Source organism: Solanum verrucosum, unplaced genomic scaffold (genome assembly GCF_900185275.1).
Source record: "Solanum verrucosum unplaced genomic scaffold, falcon-dt-bn FXZP01000029.1, whole genome shotgun sequence".
In the NCBI taxonomy this organism is placed as follows: domain Eukaryota; kingdom Viridiplantae; phylum Streptophyta; class Magnoliopsida; order Solanales; family Solanaceae; genus Solanum; species Solanum verrucosum.
The window spans coordinates 40,509-64,244 of NW_026020357.1; the positions used below are offsets into that span (position 1 = coordinate 40,509).

Here is a 23,736-nt window from a genome sequence, read left to right on the forward strand (position 1 = left end):
TCGGGTTATGCGTCAGCTAGCTAGAGTTCAAGAAATCCCACCAAATGATGACATGAGTAGATTTGTATTTGACACCCCGCCAGGTTTTGCGTTTGATAGCACTGATATTCTGAAGATCTGGTTTGGGAGTATAATTTATGAGCTAAGTGAAATGGTTGTGGAACAAGATAAAGGAAGAGTGGTGCCTGGGTACCTATCGTGGTTTCGTGATCCAGTAACATTTGGTGACGTTCTCGAAGGATCCAACAGAAAAAACAAAAGACCAGCACATCATAAGACAGTTGGAAAAAGAGTTGGAGAAGGGCAAAGCCGCCATGTTCGACAAGAAGTTCAAGTCCAAAGAGGAAGAAATCACCAGTTGGAGTTACAAGATGTAGAAGGGGAATTGAAACATACAGATGGGAAAATAGCTCGGTTAGAGGAAGAGTTGGATAATAGAATTCACTTGGTCCGGCAAATAAAAAAGGAGAAGAGTTTTGAGATTTCTCGATTGAAGAGGGACTTAGTGGCATTTGAAGAGGTTGTGCACTATCAGAAGGGAGAACTTAAGCGGCAGAAGGAGAAATTTGAGAAAGAAAGGTCATGTTGGATGCATTTACATGATCAACTTAAAGGATAGTTAGAAAAACATAAAAGGAAAATCAGTCATTGTGACGATATTGAAGAGGGGCAAAGACAAATGATCATTGAGAGAGCAATACTTCGCCATCAACTTGAGGCAGCAGAGGAGCGAGAGGGCCTCTTAAGGAACAATCTTGGTGATCATCAATTTTGATTGAATAACTGCCATGAAAATATGGGAAGGGCTAGGCGTCAAGTTCATCAGTTGGAGAAACAAACCTCTTATGTTATTAAAAATCATCGTCGTATGAATGACCCAAAAGTGGGTGTGCAAGCACGGGCAATTATTCCCCATCTGCCGAATGTGTTGTTGAATCTATATGAGACTTTGGGAGGACAAAGAAAGCCCCAGAAAGATGATGAAAATTGAAGAAAAGTTTAGCTGTTTTTGTTTGTTGTTTGTTTCATCTTGTTTTGTTTAAGACTCAGTGTTTCAGTTTAAAGTTTGGTGTTCAAGGAGATCATGTTGATCATGGTTGTGTTTAAAGTCATTGATTTTGTCGTTTTATTTAAAGTTTTTGGAAATCAATGAAAGGGTTTGGTTTTGCTTGTCTAAATTAATGTTGTTGAGTTATCTAAATTTTTGAACTACGTAATGATTTGAGTCATGCGGCGACATGATACATAGGTAACCTTCAAAGGGTTCGATCAAAACTTTTTTTTAAAAGAAAAGAAAAGAAGAGAAAAAAGGGGGAGACAATAAGCAAAGTAAAGCTGGGATAAAACAATGGCCTTCTGAACTCATGTTACTATGTGATTAACAAATGTGTGATTGATGTGTAAAATTGTCTAACCCCTAACAAGTTTGTTCATTTCTCTTTAGTTTAGTAAGCTTTTGGTGGTTGATTTGTGGTAAACTGACAGAACATCCGTACTTTACCAGGTCTAAGGTAAGAGCGTTAATGACAACCAATACTGAAACTGTGGTGAACCCGCTGGATACTCCAGTTGATTCAACGACAATAGAGTCAGCTATTGTTAAAGAAAATCGTACATTGAGACATGTTATGGCATAGTTGTGGAAATCCTGGGCCAATGGCCAAGAACCATCAACGTCAATTCCTGGTTTTCCTGAGATCACTAATATTGGATCTTCATCTTCTCAGGTCCCGATATCAGATCCTTTCTTCCCTCCAGGGTATGGTCCATTTGATAATTGTGGGGCTGGACCAACAACAACACGCCCTCAAGGCATGCCATTCAGGAATAATCCCATTGTCATGACAGCTGCACTCGTTTATACTTTCCCACAACAACCTGTTACGCAGAAAGCAACTCAAGAGGGGCAGTTCACCACCCATCTAGAGCATTACTATACTCTTGGGATAGCATTCGGGGCCCCTAATTCTGTACAATTTGGCTCCCCCATGGATGTTGAGAGGCCCACTCAAGACTCAGAGCAAGAGGAAATGTTGAAAAACATGAAAAGCATCGAGCAACACATGAAAAGTATGCAAGGGCTAGGAGGGCACAAAAGTATCGCATTCAAAGACTTGTGTATGTTCCTAAATGTCCACCTGCCACCTTGATTCAAAACCCCAAAGTTTGATAAGTATGACGAGCACGGTGATCCCATAGCTCACCTCACGAGACACAACAATCAACTTAGGGGTGCAGGGGTAAAGATGAACTACTCATGGCTTATTTTGGTGAAAGCCTGACTGGTGTTGCCTCTGAATGGTTTATAGACCAAGAAATCTCCCACTAGCACATCTGGGATGATATGGCTCAAGATTTTGTTAGACAATTTCAGTACAATATCGACATTATGCCAGATCGTAATACACTCTCTAATATGAGAAAGAAGCCAAATGAAAGCTTCAGAGAGTATGCTATCAAATGGAAGGAACAAGCAGCCCGGGTCAAGCCACCATTAGATGAGCAGAAATTGGTTGATATCTTCATAGAGGCTCAAGATCCTGACTACTTCCACTACCTAACTGCCGCAATGGGAAGATCGTTTCACATAACAATCAAAATTGGAAAAATGGTTGAAAGTGGTCTCAAAACAGGAAGGATCGTGAGCCAGGCGGCAATCAAAGCTACAACACAAGCCATTCAAGGTGGTTCAGGCAGTTTTGGAAATCGTAAAAGAAAAGAGGAAGTTTCTTCGCTAGCATCAAGGTCAAGGGGTGTTCAAAGGAATTCTAATTGTCCTTACCCATTAGATTAGGGACAATCTAGCTATCCTCAACATTACTACCTTTATGTTCCCAATATTCAGGGTCTCCATCTCCATACACAGTCTTCAATGCTCAGCAATATGTGCATCCTCCCAATCGTCAACAATTTTGGGCCCCAACTCAAGGAAACCTTCGGCCACCACGACCACCCTATCAAGTCCCTTACATCCCTCCTCCTAGGAAAAATTATGCTCAAGATCAGGGACAAAAAAGGAAATTCACTCCATTGGGAGAGTCATACTCCAACTTGTTTCAAAAGTTAAGAAAGATAAGAGTGATTGAGTCTATCCCACCACATCGTCTAAATCCAACTACTCTAGGTTTCCAGGCCAATGAAATATGTGAGTATCATTCAGGGGCACCAAGACACATCACTGATAATTGTTGCACCTTGAAGGGGGTGATAGAGAAACTAATCGATCATGGGGTGGTTGTTGTGACGGATGATCAAAACACTCCCAATGTAACTAATAACCCACTTCCAGCTCAAAACAATTTAGTGGGTATGATCTGCGATGATCAGGAGTACAAACTCCTTGGAAAAATGGGAAAGTTGTTTAGTAAGATCGGAGAGGAAGACATGTCGTTAAAGAGTTCAGAACCAGTCGCATCTTTGAGTATGGAAGGTGTCAATCTTGATACCAAGTTTTGTGTGTCCCGGGGGTTTCAAAGAGGATTGAAGTTCGAGCCGGTATGCCGAAGTTGTTTGTATCAAAAGGCCTTTCATTAACACAACAAGACCAAAGTTGCTTGGCAAAGTTGAAAGAACCTATCTTTGTTAAGCCCGTCCAGCACCTCCCGGTAACTAATTCAAAGACTGTTCCTTGGAACTATAACAAAATCATTGTGGTTTACCGAGGAAAGTAGATTGTTGAAGAAGTTGATGAAGTAGGAGGGCTGACACGCTCCGAAAGATGTTATTCTCCAGAAGAGTTAAGAAAAGGGAAGATGGCTCAAAATATCCAAGTAGCACTAAAGAAAGCTGTTACTGAGGAAGAAGTAGAAGAGTTTCTAAAAAAGATTAAGGTTCCAGATTACTCTGTTGTGGAACAATTAAAGAAAACCCCTGCACAAATTTCACTATTGTCTCTACTCTTGCACTCAGAATAACATCGTCGTGTTTTGAATAATATTTTGAATGAAGCACATGTATCGAAGGAGACCACGGTAAATCAGTTAGATAAAATTTCCAAGCGCATCTTTGAGTCGAACACCATCACCTTCACTGATGATAAGTTACCCACGGAGGGAGCTGGACACAACAGAGCTTTGCTTTTTACAGTGAAATGTGAAGGGTACTATGTAAAAAGGGTCATGATAGATGGAGGATCAGGGGTAGACATATGTCCTCTCTCTACGCTGCAAAGCTTGAAAATTAACCCTGACAGAATTTGCCCCAACAATGTATTTATTCGAGCTTATGACGGCTCAAGGCGGGATACCATTGGCGAAATCAAGTTAAACATGACAATTGGACCGGTGGACTTTATGATTGTGTTCCAAGTAATGGACATGGACACATCTTATAATTTTCTATTGGGAAGGCCATGGATCCACATGGCTCGGGCAGTCCCATCAACTCTGCATCAAGTTGTTAATTTTGAATACTACCATCAGGAGATCATTGTGCATGGGGAAAATGATTTACCTATTTACAGAGATCCATCCATTCCATACATTGAGGCAAAAGAAGGATGTGATTCCGTTGTTTACCAGTCTTTTGAGGTCATATCTGTCGATCACTTTAAAGAAAGAGACCCCATAATCCAACCATGTCTCTCTTCTTCCTCTTCTATGGTAGCAACGACCATTCTCAAATATGATTATCAACCAGGTAAAGGTTTGGGACTATGTTCGCAAGGAATCATGGACCCTATTACTCTTTTAGGAAATCGAGGCACCTCTAGCCTCGGATACAAAAAAAGCAAGAGAAATGGAGATAAGGCTAAGAACCACAAAAGGACTGATTGGGCGTTGCCACAACCGATTCCCCATATTTTTCATTCCTTTATCAAGCCTCAGGATCCAGAAATGGAAGCTTCCTTTACTCATGAAGATATTGAAGAAATTATTTAGGATCTCAGTCAGTTGTTTGTGAAGAAAACATGGTCCAAGTTGGTGAAGGTTCAAGTCATGCTGATGTGCAGCTCGTGGGCTCAGGCTTTGAGCTAAACAATTAGGAAGCCACTCCTTTCTCGATAAGAAAGGAGTCTTGGTAGTTTGTTTTGCTACTCTTTTGTATTTTGTTGTTGTCAGGGTTGTGATCCGAATATTTGAAAATGTTTCGTATTAGTGTTAACCCTTCTATCCTTTTTTTCAACTTCAATGAAATGAAATTTCAATTTCATAGTAAATCTTTGTCTTTTCCCCTCCCCTAATTCTTATTCTCCATTTTCCAGTTCTGTATATGCCAGCTTTGATAACATGACATGCATGCGAAATTCACTCCCAGATCTCAAAGAGTTGTTTATTCTTGAATCATCGAGTCAAGAGGTTGAATATGATGAAGAAGAGGCTTTTAGGGAAATTAATAGGGAATTGGAATAGTTTGAGCGCAAACCTAAGCCTAATCTTAGGGAAACCGAGGCAATCAATTTGGGAAGTAATGAAGAAGTCAAAGAAATAAAAATAAGTCTTCATGTCAAGAAGGAAATTAGAGATGCCATAATACAACTTTTGTTTGAATACAAAGATGTGTTTGCTTGGTCTTATGATGACATGCTAGGTTTGAGTGTTGATTTAGTGGTCCATAAGTTACCCACTCATTCTGTTGTTCCACTCGTCCAACAGAAAAGAAGAAAATTCAAACCGGACGTGAGTGAAAAAATCAAGGAAGAAATCATGAAACAACTAAATTCAAATGTAATCCAAACCATTCGTTACACTACTTGGTTGGCAAATGTTGTTCCTGTGTCGGAAAATGATGGAAAGACAAGAGTTTGTGTTGACTATCGGGATTTGAGCAAAGCTAGTTCAAAAGGCAACTTTCCCTTGCCCAATATCTATATTCTAGTTGATAATTGTGCCAAACACGAAATTTAATCTTTTGTGGATTGTTATGCTGGGTATCATCAAATCTTGATGGATGAAGAGGACGCTGAGAAAACTGCTTTCACCACTCCATGGGGGACTTATTGCTACAGGGTCATGCCATTTGGTCTTAAAAATGCTGGGGCAACTTACATGAGGGCTATGACCACCATGTTTCATGATATGATGCAAAAGAAATTGAAGTATATGTCGATGACGTAATCATCAAGTCTAAAACACAAGCTGACCATGTGCAAGATTTGAGAAAATTCTTTGAAAGAGTGCGGAGATATGATCTCAATCTTAATCCAACAAAATGTGCATTTGGAGTTCCATCTGGAAAACTTGTGGGTTTTATTGTTAGTAGAAGGGGAATCAAATTGGATCCTTCCAAAATAAAAGTCATTTGAGATTTGTCAACCCCGAAAAATAAGACCGAAGTCATGAGTCTACTTGGGAGGTTGAACTACATCAGCATGTTTATTGCTCAACTCACAACCACTTGTGAGCCCATTTTCAGACTTTTGAAAAAGGATGTTGCTATCAGATATTGTTAACAAGCTTTTGGAAAAATCAAGGAGTATTTGTCCAACCCTCCCGTATTGGTCCCGCTTGAACCTGATAGGCCTCTCTTTCTATATCTTTCAGTGACATAATTAATTTGGGTGTGTTCTCGGTCAACTCGATTCCATAGGCAGGAAGGAGCAAGCTATCTGCTACTTGAGCAAAAAATTCACTAGTTATGAGGTCAAGTACACCCTCTTGGAAAGGACATGTTGCGCCCTAACTTGGGTAGCTCAAAAGTTAAGGCATTACCTTTTGTCCTACACAACTTACCTCATATCTAGGATGGATCCTTTGAAGTACATCTTTCAGAAGCCTTTGCCAACTGGCAGACTCGCAAAATGGCAAATCTTTCTCACTGAATTTGACATTATATATGCCACTCGAACTACAATAAAAGATCAAGCTTTGGCAGACCACTTGGCAGAGAATCCAGTCGATGGCGACTACAAAACATTGGATACTTATTTTCTAGATGAAGAGATTAACTTAGTTGAAGAAGTGGATTCAGATGAAAATCAGGCTTGACAATTATACTTTGATGGAACAATCAACAAAAAAGGCACAGGGATTGGGGCAGTTCTCATATCGCCCATAGGGCAGCATTACCTTGCAACGGCCCGACTTCGTTTCCTCTGTACAAATAACACAACAGAGTATGAAGCTTGCATCATGGGTCTAAATATGGCAATAGATTTGGGTGTGCAAGAATTGATTGTGTTGGGAGATTTTGATTTGCTTATTCGGCAAGCGCAAGGCAAATGGAAAACTCGAGACCTCAAGCTTATTCTATAAAAACAATGTGTGGAAGATCTTAGCAAAAGGTTTAGGTCCATCGAGTTTAGATGCATCCCTAGATTTCATAATGAATTGGCAGATGCCTTGGCTACTTTGGCCGCAATGCTTCCATATCCTGGAAACACTTGCATTACTCCCTTGGAGATTCAACTTCGAGACCAACATGGCTATTGTAACACTGTGGAAGCAGAATCAAATGGTGAGCCGTGGTACTTAGACATCAAGAATTTCTTGCAAACAGGGAAATGTCCCAAACATGCCAATGGAAGCCAAAAAAAGACTATTAGACGCCTAGCTAGTGGTTTTTTTTAGCGGGGAAGTTTTATATAAACGAACCCTGAATTTGAACTTATTGAGATGTGTGGATGTTGAAGAAGCCGAGAAGATCATGAATGAAGTACATGTTGGGGTATGTGGACCACACATGAATGGATATGTCCTTGCGAAAAAGATACTCCGAGCAGGATATTACTGGCCTACCATGGAACGAGATTGCTTTCGCTTTGTGAAAAAATGTCATCAGTGTCAAATTCATGGTGATCATTCATTCACCTCCTTCAGAGTTACATCCCATGGCCGCTCCTTAGCCCTTTGTTGCATGGGGAATGAATGTCATCGGACCAATTGAGCCAAAAGCTTCTAATGGACATCGATTCATTTTGGTCGCAATTGATTACTTTACCAAATGGGTGGAGACGATCACTTTTAAAGCAGTCACTAAGAAGGAGGTCATGGATTTTGTCCATTCAAACATCATTTGTTGATTTGGTATCCCAAGAGCTATCATAATAGATAATGCTACAGTCCTTAATAGCAATTTGATGAAAGAAGTATGTGAGCAGTTCAAAATTGTGCATCACAATTCTACTCCATACCGACCAAAAGTCAATGGAGCTGTGGAGGCTGCCAACAAGAATATCAAAAAGATTCTCAGGATGATGGTTCAAAACACCAGACAAAGGCATAAGAAGCTACCTTTTGCACTTTTGGGATACCACACAATAGTGCGCTCCTCGATTGGCGCAACTTCTTATTTGCTGGTGTATGGGACTGAGGCTATGATACCAGCAGAAATCGAAATTCCATCTCTTAGAATTATTGTCGAGGTTGAAATTGAAGGTACTGAATGGGTCAAAACCTGACTAGAGCAGCTCACATTAATAGATGAGAAACGATTGACAGACGTTTATTTTGGTCAAGTGTATCAGCAAATGATGGCTTGTGCATACAACAAAAAGATGCACCCAAGACACATTGAAGTAGGTCAACTAGTCTTAAAGCTCATTCTCCCGCACCAAGAAGAAACCAAGGGAAAGTTCACCCCAAATTGGCAAGGTCCATATCTTATCAAGGAAGTGTTGTCCAAAGGAGCCTTGCACCTTACGGACGTGGAGGGAAAAAATCGCAAGCATGATTGTTAATGCGGACGCAGTCAAAAGATACTACATCTAATGTGTTCTAAGATACTATGGCAAGTTTATAGTTGAGAGAACAACGACATCTCTTTAAAAAAACAGAAAAATAAACCAAAAATCCTCTCTTTGAAAATTTGAACTACGTTTGACCTGATTCCAAAATGATACGTAGGCAACCCTTTAGGGTTCGGCCATACAAAAAAAAATCAATATTCCAGTATTTATAGAAAACTGGGCATTTATTTTTATAGAATAGTGTCAAATTGTAATTTCATTTATGATTTTATTCTAGCAACCGACATTTTGATCAACTCTAAGAATGATAGATTTAACGTGTCTTGCACGGACAATTGATCATACAACATTGTTGAAAAAAAAGAAAAAACTTTTGAGTGAAATACCTTGTGAGCACCATAAGTAAAAAAAATAAAAATGAGAGAGTCTCATCGGTGAAAACCTTTATAGGCACCATAAGACGACAAGAGAGAAAATCTTATCGGTGAAAACTCTTACGGGCACCTTAAGATAAAAGAAGAAAACATCATGAAAATTACTAATGGGAAGAAATTTGCAAAGATCACCATTTCTCGATACCTCTGCATGAAGAATACATAGATCAGTTATAAATTGATAATGGTTCAGATTTTGAGAATTAGACAACTCAAACGGATCCGGGGTCAAATTCAAAGTGCATGTCATGGTTCACTCAAAGTCGACATATGCCTCCAAATAAGTTCTCTTTCTCATTTTTCTTCAAAAAGGAATGCCCTTCCTTAAGTTTATAGTCTTTCTTGATCCAATTTTTCACTCTTAAGTCTGATATTTTTCTAGTCTTTTCGGTATAATCTCTTGACAAAATAAGGTAAAAGATTGCAAAGCTTACTATGGGTTTCCAAAAGTAAAGTTGAGTATCCGAGTTGACATGCCATCGAACAAGGACTAAAAACGCCCTAGATCTTCACTGAAAACTCGTGAAGGAACACGATATAGTCTCTCAAGTCATGAAAAAAAATTCAAAAGGAAAATTCATTCTTTGGGACATCAATCGCACCATGATATTTGATAGTACCAAAAAGATCAAGGCCCCTGAATTGACAAAGAGGAAGCTTCAAAGGTTGTTCAACCAAGGATTTTGAGTACAATTGGAGAAATTGGTCAGGAGTATGGTCAAGTCATCGGAGCATCAAGGCTACAAACCAACCACCACTTTAAACTAAGAATTTTCTCTTTCTTTTTCTCAACACAGGAACAAAAGAAAATGCGGGATTACAAGTCAAAAATGAAATATCACAAAAAAGAAGTTCTCCAAAGTCTTCACATGTTTGTTGTTTCATCTCATGCTATTCACATTCTCGTCTCTCAATTCGAGAGCTTCGGGCAATACGCACCAATCTAAATTCCGTGCAATATGCACACGTCCTTTATTCATGTGCAATACGCACCAATCTAAATTCTGTGCAAATACGCACCAATCATTTATTCACGTGCAAAACGTACCAGTCTTTCTTTCATGAGCAAGACGTACCAATCAAAATCCCATGCAATACGCATCAATATTGCATTCATGTGCAATACACACTAGTCTTCTTTCATATGCAATGCGCACCAGTCCTTATGCACATGCAATACGCATCAATTCTCTATTCATGGGCAATACGCACCATATGCATATCCTGGGCAATACGCACCAACATTCATGGGTTATACGCACCATATTCACATTTTTGGGGATACACCCAATCTTAGGACAATCCACAAAGCAATACGTCTTATTTGAAACTCTCAGGGTAACACGCCCCACTTCTCCTTTTCTTTCTAGGGTTATACATCCTAATTCAAGATTCTCATTTTTTCTTCCCTAAAAGAAACACATCCTTTTTGTGTTCTTCATTTTGTGATCTTGAGTTTTGAGTATTAACCGCCAACTCAAGTTAAAACATGCACCTGAGAATGATCCACAAGCCGCCAAGAGAGCATGAAGATCAATCTCAGAGATAACGCACAAGCCAAGTCGAAGATCAAGACGAGACCCTAAGAAAAAACATCAAGTAGGGATCTTGTAACACTTATAATGTAGAGAGGCCTAGTTCTCTAGCTCTTTCTTTGTAATCATAGACAATAGATGATGACAAGCAATATGAAACAATCTTTTGACCACAATTTCTGATAGTTTCGGCTATCAAAGTTTCTCGAACTACACTGACCTAATTTCCTTTTAATCAAGGGTATGTAGGCAACCTCTGAACCAAGGTTCGGTCATCTTTTTCAAAATGGCTTCAATGGAGTTTGAAACAATAAAAAATTAGTCACTTCATTCACTTTCTTCGTTTGAGAACTCTTCATGTTTTCAAGCAAAGAAGGGCATGCTGTGAACACCTAATTTTTGACGTGTTTATTTTACTCCTACAATATATATAGTAAGGTCTTTTCTTATATTTTTGTTTTGTATTTTAGGTTATTTGTCTTTGGTTGTATTATTTTTTTAATTGGTCCAAATGACCCAATTTTGATTGAATTTCGCTGATTTTAACCAAATTCTGATGGCCCAATCAATTTTGACTCGGTCCAATAGAAATGGTCAAGATTGAATCCTAACCATTCATGATATTTTGATCCAATGGCTCTTATGGGACCCTACCAAAAAATACAAAACTCCAAAAATTAAAATTTTTTATTTGGATTTTATTTTCTTCTTCCCTTTGCTTCCCCCTGCCGTCGATCGACTACCGCCGCCACTGTTGCCACCGGCCACCACCCTTTGGCTGGAAAAATCTCCGAAAATTTATCATTTCTTCCTTTCACCCTCCTCTACACAAATCAACAAATCATTCATCCTTATCCATAGCCAAACTCCGTAGATATATGAAAAACCAAATATAAATTTTCACTTTTTCTTTAGATTTACGAAGTTTCGGTCATCCCCATCCTATACCCTTTACATAAATGTGTAGATCTCTTCAAGGGCTATCCTTTGATAGAAATTTTATGTCCAAAATCAGTCAAAATAAATTCGGCAAAGTTCTTCGGCAACCCCCATTCACCCGAAAATTTATGTCAATTTTTTTCCCCTCTCATCCTTTATCTAAATCCGTCATTATCACATTTTTTAAAACCATATAAGTCGTTTTGGTGCCGGATTTGTATTGTTTTCTTAGTGTTCTTCAGGTGTTTTATCATGTTGAAGTTGTTGCTTGAGTTTTGTTTTTTTTGAATTTCGTTTTTATTTTTTATTTTTATTTTCTGTCTTATTTGTTGTGTTTGATCTTCAAAAGTTTAGATGTTTAGCTTTTGTGTTAGTGGGATGATTTTCTTTTGATTTTTAGGTCTTGATCAAATGGGTCTACATTTTGGGCCTATTTTAAATTCACATGACCCATTTAGCTATTATTCAATTAATGAATAAAAGAAATGAGTCATCTAAAATGGCATTTTGGGCCTATTCTAAATTTCCAGATGACCCATTTAGCTATTATTCAATTAATGAATAAAAGAAATGGGTCATCTAAAAGGCAATACATTTTAATTAATTTTATTTTGGTAAAAGAAAATGAAAAAAGAAAAGAGGAAATTCTATTGGTCATCTTTGTTGGCACCTTGGGAAGACAAAGAGTCCATTGCATGCATTGACTCTTAAGTTTTCAAGAAGAATGTGTGTTAATATTCACCACTTATTTAAACTCATTCTTCTTTCATTTAAAAAAAAATACAAAAAAAAAAGAACAAGAACATAAAATTAGAAGAAGGAAAATCATAAACATAGAGAAAAAAGAAGTCTTCTTCTAAAAGAAAATATATATATATATATTTTATCTTTGGTGGTCTTTGGGAGTTCAATTAAGTTTTGCTTCCATCATTGTTTTGTCATCATCTCTTTAGGTATATCTATTTTCCTACATTTTGCAATGAAACTTCAAAATAATAATGAAGCACGTTTATATTTTTCATTAAATTATTATGTTTAGTTTATTTGAATTAGTTAAATATGTTATGATAATTAATATGATTATGTTTCGTTGTTATTGTATATTTGTGTTTTATTATTAAACTAGGTGTTAATTCTTTATTTATCATTATGAAGTTGATACATAACTTTATTGGAATTAGTTAAATTTGTTTTGTTGTTATTTTATATTTGTGTTCTATTATTAAGTGTTAATTCTATCTTTATCATTATGAAGTTGATACATAACCCATGCTTTTGCTAAAAAAAAAAAACCAATCTCAAAGTTTTTTTTTTTTTTTTAGTTTCTGGTCATTTTAAGAAAAGAAAAATAAAGAGGCTGTTTTTTGCAAAAAAAAAAAATACACAAAATTGGTCATTTTTTGCAAAAAAATGTAAATCTGGTCATTTTTGTAAAAAATATAAATTTAATCATTTCATATATTCTTTTTTTTTTCTCTCTTAAATAAATATATGAAATGGTTATTGAAAAAAAATAACAAAATCGGCTACTTTTGGTTAGTAATTTAACTATTAGATAAAATTGGTTATTTTTTGCAATTTTCTTTCAAAAGAGAACATATGATCATTTTTTGTTTAAAACTGGAAATTTGATCAAAGTGGTCATTTTCTGAAATTATATCAATATATAAAAAAATTAAGTATATCACTACTTGTTTTAAAAGGGGCTTAGTCATTATCCTCTTTTAAAAAAAATTATATACTTTTTTTTCTTTTTGTTTTTATCGTCAAGTAGTGATACTTAATATATTTATTTATTTCTTTTTTTTAAAAAAACGTTAATTAGCAATTTGCAAAAAAAGAAGATCTTTTTCATGTCTATATGTTGCAACAAGTTCATTTTTCATTAATTTTTTTTATGATTATTAAATAAAACTTGAGTCAATAATTATCAATATTTTTTTTAAAATAAAATAAAATATTAAATACCACCATGTGTTCGGTTACGATCCTTGGTGTGTATTTTTTCTAAAAAAATGGTCTTGTGTGCGATTACACTCCTAGGCCAATCAGTTTTTATTAAAAAAAAATTAGTAACTAACACAAATTTACTTTTTTTATCCAAAAATTATTTTAGCCAAACATGAGTTAATAAAGTGATTGTGCTAGAACCACGGGACTCGGGGGTGCCTCACACCTTCCCTCCGGTCAATAGAATTCCTTACCCAATCTTTGTTTTCGTAGACTAAAAATAAATAATTTTTTTCCTCTTTTAAATTAAGAATTACTTGGTGACTTGGAATACCTAAAAACCCAATTTCAAGTGGCGACTCTAAAAAAAACATTTTTTCTTTTACTTTTATAAAAACAAATATGTCATATCCTTAACAATAGTAAAAAAAGGAAGTGGTGTGACAGCTTATGGAGCAACAATTGTATGTTAATCTATCCAACTGCCCGTTTTGTGTTGATAAAGTAATCTTTCTTGGTTTTGTGTTAGCTCGAATGGTGTTGAAGTTGATGAAGATAAAATTAAAGCAATAAAAGAATGGCCTATTCCTAAGAGTGTGACTGCAACGAGGAGTTTTCATGGACTTGCTAGTTTTTATAAGAGATTTGTGAGGGAGTTCAGTACAATTGCTGCACCATTAACGAAAGTTATTAAAAATGATAAGGTATTTAAGTAGAGAAAAGAACAAAAGCATGCATTTAATGTCTTGAAAGATAAGTTGTGTTCCGCTCCTTTGTTACAATTACCTGATTTTCCTAAATCTTTTGAAGTTGAATGTGATGCTAGTGGAAAAGGTATAGGGCTGTTCTAATGCACGATTCTAAGCCTATAGAAAAATAAGGTATTTAAGTGGGGAAAGGAATAAAAACATGCATTTAATGTCTTGAAAGATAAGTTGTGTTCTGCTCCTTTGTTACAATTATCTAATTTTTCTATATCTTTTGAAGTTGAATGTGATGGTAGTGGAAAAGGTATAGGGGCTGTTCTAATGCAAGATTCTAAGCCTATTGCATATTTTAGTGAGAAATTGAATGGATATACATTGAATTATTCTACTTATGATCGTGAATTGTATGCCTTGGTAAGGGCTTTGGCTACTTGGAAACATTACTTATGGCCGCGCAAGTTTGTGATAAAGACTCACCATGAATCATTAAGGTACTTGAAAATCCAAGCTAAGTTAAGTAAACGACATTCCAAGTGGGTGGAGTTCATTGAGACGTTCCCTTATGTGATTTCATACAAATAATGTAAGGACAACGTGGTGGCTGATGCATTGTCCTGAAGGTACGTTCTTGTTTCCACTCTTACTTCTAAGCTGATGTGATTTGATTACATTAAAACTTTGTATGCTAATGATTCAAACTTTGGGGTTGCTTATGATGCATGTTTGAAGGGACCCTTTGAGAAATTCACTCTACGTGATGGGTTCCTTTTCAAGGAAAATGAGTTGGGTGTGCCAATATGTTCATTGTGTGATGTTTTTGTAAGAGAGGCACATTGTGGGGGGCTTATGGGTCACTTTGGAGTGCCAAAAACCGTAGACATACTTGCTGGAAATTTCTATTGGAATGGCATGTGCAAAGATGTAGAAAAATTTTGTGCACATTGTTTAGAATGTAAACATGCTAAATCTAGTGTTTTACCACATGAGTTGTATACTCCATTTCCTGTTCCAATTTCTCCTTGGATAGATATATCTACGAATTTTGTCTTAGGTTTACCAAAAACTAAAAAGGTCAAGGACAATGTCTTTGTTGTGGTGGATTGATTCTCCAAGATGGCTCGTTTCATTCCATGCTTGAAAACTAATTATGCTTCTCATATGGCTGATTTGTTTGTTAAGACGGTGGTGAAATTACATGGCATACCTAGAACTATTGTTAGTGATAGGGATGTTAAGTTTTTAAGTCACTTTTGGTGTGTTCTTTGGGGAAGGTTAGGGACCAAATTGTTATTTTCTACTTCTTGCCACCCAGAAACTGATGAGCAAACTGAGGTGGTGAATAGAACTTTAGAGAACATGTTGAGGGCTGTTTTGAAAGATAAATTAACTTCTTGGGAGGATCACTTGCCTTTGGTGGAATTTGCTTATAATAAAACTATTCATTCTTCTACTAGGTCTTCTCCTTTTGAAGTTGTTTATGGTTTTAACCCCTTTACTCCCCTTGATTTAGTGCCACTACCTACTAATGATATTACTAATCTTGATGGAAAGAATAAAGGTGAGATGATGAGGAAGATACATGGACAGACTAAACTGGCCATTGAAAGATGGAATAAACAGGTTGCCTTACGACGAAACAAAGGGCAAAATCAAGTATTTTTAAGCCTGAAGACTTAGTTTGGATTCACATGCATAAAGAAAGGCTTCCGCATCCTTTGGGCGATGGACTCTTCAAAGTTATCGAGTGAATTGGAGACAATGCTTACATATTGGATTTGCCTGGTGAGTATCAAGTAAGTGCTACTTTCAATGTTGCTGACTTATCCATGTTTGATGTAGGATCTAATTTGAGGACAAATTATTTTCAAGAAGAGGGGGATGATATCTCTAAGGGCACAGATGAGGCTATAGAAGGAAGCCCTAACAAGACCATCAAGGTCTCAAGATAAGGAGTTACAAGCCAAGATCGTTGGGCTTCAATGTAAAATCAATAAGATGCTTATCATGGAAGAAAATCCCAAGAACGAGTCCAAGAATTGTGGAGAAGAATGGAGTAGGTGCTACACATATTTTGTGGTTCAAGTCCAAGCCCAAATGGAAGAAGATTGGGCCACACGAAGCCCCACAAAGGAGCCCAAAAAGCTAAACGGTTAAAGTCAAAGTTTAGTCAAAGTTTCCTAGTTTAAAAACTTCTTTATTTTAAAGTTTCCTAGTTTAAAGTTTCCCTAGTTTAAAGTTTCCATAAAAGTAGGATTTAAACCCCATTCTATTTGGGATAGGTTTTCCTTTTATATAGGGGTTGATTTTATTATTTTATACACATGATTATTATTAATTGAGAGTTTCTCTTCTTTACACCTTTGTGTGTGGCTACTTGTGATTTATCTTACAACCTTATAAGAACGATTCTTAAGAGGTGGGATTAATTCTTTAACTTGATATATTTGGTTCTTATTCGTAAATTAAATAAGGCAATTAGTCTTATGCTAATTATTGTCTCTAGTTTCTACGAAATAGGGGTCTAGATCACTTTTTTTAATCTAAGTTTTTGAATTGGCTCTATTAGTATCATAAATTAGCTTTAATCCGCTAATTCTTGAGTATTAAGATCAATTAGGGTTCTTAGCACATCTTTTTTAATTGGGGATTTTCTCCTCAAATTTCGCGTATCTTTCAATTCTGTCTTTTATCTTAGTATTTTCGCTTGCGCATTATTTTCTTGTTTATTCTGGTAAGTCGATTCTTATCATAAGGTGTTGATGATTATGGGGGTGACACCGGTGAAAAAGGCGAAATTGGCCGCTTACCAACTTATGGGTGTTTCTCAAATTTGTTTAATCAATGGAAGGAAGGGAGGCAGTTGATGCAGGTCCTCTCAATTGGCAAAAACTTAAGGTTGCTTTCCTTGATAGGTTTTTTCTCCTTGAGATAAGGGAGGCAAAGGTACTAGAATTCATCAACCTTCGTCAAGGAAACATGAGTGTGAAATAATATGCTTTGAAGTTCACACAATTTTCTAGGTATGCTCCTACTATGATTGTCGACTCTAGGGAAAGGATGAGTAAGTTTGTTTCGAGTGTGTCCGAGATGGTAGTCAAAGAATGTTGTACTACCATGCTTACCAATGATATGGACATTTCTCAGCGAATGGTAAACAAATAGAGGATGAGAAACTTAATGAAAGATCTGGACAGGTGAAGAAGGCAAGACCGGAGACGGTGATTTTTCACATTAAAGGTCCGCTGGACATGTTCGTTCTAGGTTAAAACAAAGGTCTTCCGCTCAAGGTTCCTCCAATACTCCATTTAGATTCAACAAAGATAGGGTGTCTAACCCTAAGACTCAAGGAGGAAATGGTGATGGATCTTTATTGTCTACATGTGCTAAGTGCGGAAGGAAGCATGAGGGTAAGTGTTTAGCCAGTATGGATGGTTGCTATGGTTGTTGTAAGAGTGGACATAAGATAAGGGATTGTCCAACACTTACGGCTAAGGGAAGAAAAGGTAGCCAAGCGTCACCTAGTAATTCGGGTTCAGGTACTTCTAAGCAAAAAAAAAATTATGCACTCCAGACTCGTCAAGAGCAAGAGGGTTCTCCCAATGTGGTTACTGGTATGTTGAAAGTCTTTTATCTTGATGTTTATGCTTTTCTTAATCCCGGTGTTATCTTGTCTTTGTGACACCATATGTGGCTATGAGGTTTGATATTCTTTCAGATGTATTGTTAAATCAGTTTTCAGTCTCTACTCCTATCGGTGAATCTATTGTGGCTAAGAGAGTCTATAGAAATTGTCTTGTTTCCTTACCCCATAGAGTCACTCGTGTTGATCTTGTAGAGCTAGATATGCTAGATTTTGATGTAATTCTTTTTATGGATTGGTTGCATTTGTTTTATGCTTCTATTAATTGTAGGACTACAGTGGTGTAGGTTTAGTTTCTAAATGAGCCTATCATAGAGTGGAAAGGGGAAATTCTATGCTGAAAGGTTGGTTTGTTTCTTATCTTAAAGCTAGAAATATGATTTCTAAGGGTTGCATTTACCATCTAGTTAGGGTCAGGGATACAAATTCCGAAACCCCTACTCTTGAGTCGGTCCCCATTGTAAATGAGTTCTCGAAAGTGTTTCTAGATGATCTACCCGGTATTCCTCTCAAAAGGGAAATAGACTGCGATATTGACCTTCTTCTAGATACGCAACCTATCTCTATTCCTCCTTACCGAATCGATACAGTAGAACTAAATGAATTGAAAGATTTATTGAAGGATTTGTTGGATAAGGGTTTCATCCGACCAAGTATCTCTCCATGGGGTGCTCTAGTTTTGTTTGTTCAAAAGAAAGATGGTTCACTCCTTATGTGTATTAACTACTGGAAATTGAACAAGGTTACCATTAAGAATAAGTATCCTCTCGCAAGGATATATGATTTGTTTGACCAACTACAAGGAGCAAACTACTTCTCTAAGATTGACCTCCGATCGAGTTATCACCGGTTGAGGGTGAAGGAAGATGATATTCCGAAAATGGCTTATCGAACTCAATATGGTCATTATGAGTTTTTGGTGATGTTCTTTGGCTTGACTAATGCTCTGACCACTTTTATGGACTTGATGAATAGGGTGTTTAGGTAATACCTTGACATGTTTGTGATTGTGTTCATTGATGACATATTGATCTATTAAAGGAGTGAAGATTAGCATACCGATCATTTGAGGGTTGTGTTGCAAGTCCTCAAGGACCAATAACTCTTTGAAAAGTTTAGTAAATGTGAGTTTTGGTTGAAGTCTGTGGGTTTTGTTAGTCACATTGTTTCCGGAAAGGGTATTGAGGTAGATCCTAAGAAGACGGATGTGGTAAAGAGTATGCCTAGACCCCTATCCATATAAGATATTAGAAGTTTCTTGGATTTAGCCTGTTACTATAAAAGGTTTGTTGAAGGGTTTTCGTCGATTGCCTCTCCATTGACGGCATTGACCCAAAAGAAATCCAAGTTCTTATGGTCTGAAGCATGTGTGAAGAGTTTTCAAGATTTGAAAGACAAACTTACTTCCGCTCCGTTGTTGACTTTACCGAAGGAACCGATTGGTTTGTTTTTTATTGTGATGCTTCAAGAATTGGACTATGAAGTGTCCTTATGCAAAATAGAAAAGTCATTGCCTATACCTCAAGGCAACTTAAGGTGCATGAAAACAACTATCCTACCCATGATTTAGAACTAGCGGCGGTTGTGTTTGCTTTGAAAATTTGGAGGCATTACTTATATGGTGTTCATGTTGATGTTTTTACTCACCACAAAAATTTACATTATGCGTTCAATCAAAAAGAACTTAATCTTCGCCAAAGAAGGTGGCTTGAGTTACTAAAGGACAATGACATGCGTTTTCTCTATCACCCAGGTAAGGCAAATGTGGTAGTGGATGCTCTTAGTCGATTATCAGTGGGTAGTGTTGCTCATGCAGATGGTAGTAAGAAGGAGTTGGTTCGGGATGTTCATAGATTGGCCCGAATGGGTTTTTGATTTATAGACTCTACCAAGGGTGGTGTTATGGTTAAAAATGGTTCAGAATCGTCTTTTGTGGCAGATGTGAAAGTCAAGCAAGGTCTTGATCCGACTTTGGTGGAATTGAATGAAGTGGTGCTCAAAAAGTCCGTAGAGGCTTTCTCTCAAGGGGGAGCTGGTTTGCTTCGTTATCAAGGTCGTTTGTGTGTTCCTAATGTAGATGACTTATGAGACAGAATTTTATCAGAATCCCATAGTTCTCGAATTCCATTAACTTGGGAGCCACCAAAATGTACAGTGACTTGCGGGAGGTCTATTGGTGGAATGGGATTAAGAAGAACATTGTGGAAATTGTGGCTAAGTGTCCTAATTGTTAACAAGTGAAGGTTAAGCATTAGAAACCGGGGGGTTTGTCCCAAGATATTAGCATTCCTGCTTGGAAGTGGGAAGATCTGAATATGGACTTCGTTGTTAGATTACCTCGTACCCGATGACAATATGACTCGATTTGGGTAATAGTAGATCGAATGACGAAATTAGATCATTTCATTCCCGACAAAGTTTCTTACTCGGTGGAGGACTATGCTAAGTTGTATTTGAGAGAAATTGTTAGGTTGCATGGAGTGCCCTTGTCCATTATCTCCGATCGTGGTACCCAATTCACTTCTCAGTTTTGGAAATCCTTCCAAAAGGGTCTTGGTACTTGGGTTAAGCTTAGTACGGCCTTTCATCCGCAAACCGATGGACAAGCGGAGCGTACTATCCAAACTTTGGAAGATATGATGAGAGAATGTGTAATTGACTTCAAGGATAATTGGGATGATCACTTGCCGTTGATTGAATTTGCGTATAACAATAGCTATCATCTCAATTTACCTTGTAGATAAATTGAAGGTGAAGAACAGATTTCTTATGAATGTAAGTTGGTCTTGCAAAGTCAAAAAGAGTTAAGTTACTGAATGTCACATATTATATATATCAGCGGGAAAAAAGTTTGAAATATATCCAAACTTTGACTGAAATTGTTGTAATAATACCGAACTTTGGAAAGGATCTTTTACCCCTCTACACTATTTAATAGTGTATTTTAAAGGTATATATGTGCCCACGTGGACATCAAAAATATTGCATCATTATTAATAGTAATGTGCCCACGTGGGAACATATATACCTTTAAAATACACTATAAAATAGTGCAGGGGGTAAAAGGTCCTCCATAAAGTTTGGTATCGTAACAGCAATTTCGGCCAAAGTTAGAGCATTTTTCACACCCTTTTTCCTATATCAGCATATCACTATGGATTTTAATTTTAGCACCCCTTCTTGCTTTTGAAGGATGATGTGCAAATATGAGATAAAAGCAAAAATAAAAGTAGATTTAGCTATCGAATGCACTCTCATGTTTCATTGGAGAACTTTAATCTGATTGGGTGAAGCCTAACATAAATTTTGTTTTAGAATAACATGTATACTTCAGATTTAGTGTTTCCTCTTTTATTTCTTGTGGTTCTGCTTGAGATTTCAATTTACTTTTATTCCTTTTCGTGTGTGTTTCTCCTCCACAAATAGAATTTTTGGTCTAGGAATGTGCAAACAAAATATGTAGATTTGATGTTTTTCTCTATATGTTGTGATAAAGTATAATTTATCCTACTGGTATAGGACTGATGATTCACTTTATCTACATCAATTAAAATTTGTCAACTCTGACTTGTTCATAATGCCCCCCTTCAGTTAGTTTAGGAAGACCATGTACATAGGTCATCTATGTTAGTGAAGAACATTTTGTGTATGTATCCCCTTTGCCATCATCTTTTCACATTTTTGTTAATTTTATTTTGTGGTCATAATGATTGACAGAGATGTTATAGGTCATAAAGTGCTGAATTGAATGTAGAATTTCTTTAGCTTTATAAATTGAAGACATGACATCGGATTTAGCAATCATATCCTCAAGAAGATGAAGCTAAAGGAATCTTCTTTTGATCACAATGTATATTCAATGTTAATACAAGAGATACACAAAGCAGGATCACTTGAAAAAGTTGTATCCTTATTTGAGGAGATATCGAGAGTGGTATATGTTTGACGTTGTAATGTAATTACTTTACTGAGCACGGGCCGTACCAATCTAGTATATATATAATCCAATATATAGTTGAGATTTTATTATTTAATATTTAATTAATTAATTAAATTTATAATTTAGTGTAGGGGTAAAATGATAAGTATATTAAATAATTCATTGTAACTTACAATTAATTAATGATTCTTTCATTGTCTTTCAAATAAATAACTTACAATTAAAAAAATAATTAAAATTGTTGTAAAATATACACAATATACTACAAACAATACATAAAAGATATATGTGGAGTAGAATGTGGAGATAATCTTATTCAACATATCTTCAAGTCTCACATACAAATGTGAATGAACAACCCTATTTATAGGTCGAGAAATCACTCCAAAAGTCACCATATTAAATGCCATAATAAATAGATACATGTTGAATTGTGATGTCGAAAGCCTATGAAAAGAGTTTACCGGAAGGAATCGATGGGTTTGTGGTTTATTGTGATGCTTTGAGAATTGTGCTAGGATGTGTCGACGTCCTTATACAAAATGGGAAAGTCATTGCATATGCTTCAAGGCAACTTAAATTGCATGAAAAGAACTATCCTACCCATGATTTAGAACTAGCAGGAGTTGTGTTTGCCTTAAAGATTTGGAGGCATTACTTGTATTGTGTTCATGTGGATGTCTTTACCTACCACAAAAGTTTACAATGTGTGCTTAAACAGAAGGACCTAAATCTTCGCCAAAGAAGCTGGCTTGAGTTACTAAAGGATTATGATATGAGTGTTCTCTATCACCCTGGTAAAGAGAATGTGGTGGCGAATGCTCTTAGTCGATTATCCATGGGTAGCGTTGCTCATATTGAGGATCGTAAGAAGGAGTTGGTTCAAGATGTACATAAATTGTCCCGATTGGGAATTCGGTAGGTTGACTCTACCAAAGGCGGTGTTATGGTCCATAATGGTTCACATGAAGGCCAAGCAAGGTTTTGACCCAATCTTGATGAAGTTGAAGGAAGCGGTGCTTAAGAAATTCGTTGAGGCTTTCTCCCAAAGGGGAGATAGTATGCTTTGTTATCAAGGCTGCTTGTGTGTTCCCAATATAGATGACTTGAGAAAGAAAATCTTCTCAGAAGCCCATAGTTCTCGATATTCCATTCACCCGGGAGCCACCAAAATGTACCATGACTTGCGAGAGGTCTATTGGTGGAATGAATGAAGAAGGATATTACAGAATTTGTGGCTAAGTCTCCTAATTATCAACAAGTGAAAGATGATCATCAAAATTTGGGAGGTTTGTCCCAAGATATCAGTAACCCTACTTGGAAGTAGGAAGATGTGAACATGGACTTCATTGTGGGTTTACCCTGTATTCGGCGACAACATGACTCAATTTGGGTTATTGTGGACCAAATGAAAAAATTGGATCATTTCAATCCCGTCAAATTTTCTAATTCGACGGAGTACTATGCTAAGTTGTATCTAAGGGAGATGGTTAGGTTGCATGGATTGACCCTATCCATTATCTCCGATCGTGGTACCTAATTCACTTTTTAGTTTTGGAATTTTTTCCAAAGGGGGCTTGCTACTCGTGTTAAGCTTAGTACGACCTTTCATCCGCAAACTGATGGACACGTGGAGTGTATTATCTAAACTTTGGAAGATATGTTGAGAGCTTTTGTAACTGACTTCAAGGGCATTTGTGATGATTATTTGCCTTTGATTGAATTTCATACAATAATAGCTATCACTCAATCATTGGTATGGCTCCATTTGAGTCTCTATATGGTAGGAGGTTTAGATCTCCTATAGGTTGGTGTGAAGTGGGTGAAGTTGCCTTGATAGGTCCCAAGTTGGTACATGAGGCCGTGGAGAAAGTTTGGCTTATTGGAGAAAGGTTGTAAACGGCTCAAAGTCGATAAAAGTCCTATGTTGATGTTAGAAAAAGAGATCTTGAATTTGATGTGAAT

The 23,736-nt window shown here is 36.8% G+C and overlaps 2 protein-coding genes and 1 pseudogene across 2 annotated transcripts in view; all 3 read left to right on the forward strand.

Annotated features, from left to right (window-relative positions):
- Positions 1-23,736, forward strand: part of LOC125837709 (acetyl-CoA acetyltransferase, cytosolic 1) — a 392,637-nt gene that overhangs the window by 17,543 nt on the left and 351,358 nt on the right. The gene's annotated exons all lie outside the window — the stretch shown is intronic.
- LOC125837722 (uncharacterized) lies at positions 5,886-6,926 on the forward strand. Its single transcript, XM_049516802.1, has 2 exons — positions 5,886-6,052; positions 6,683-6,926. The coding sequence occupies exons 1-2, from the start codon at positions 5,886-5,888 to the stop codon at positions 6,924-6,926; spliced, it is 411 nt and encodes a 136-aa protein (XP_049372759.1).
- LOC125837723 (uncharacterized) lies at positions 7,071-8,338 on the forward strand (annotated as a pseudogene).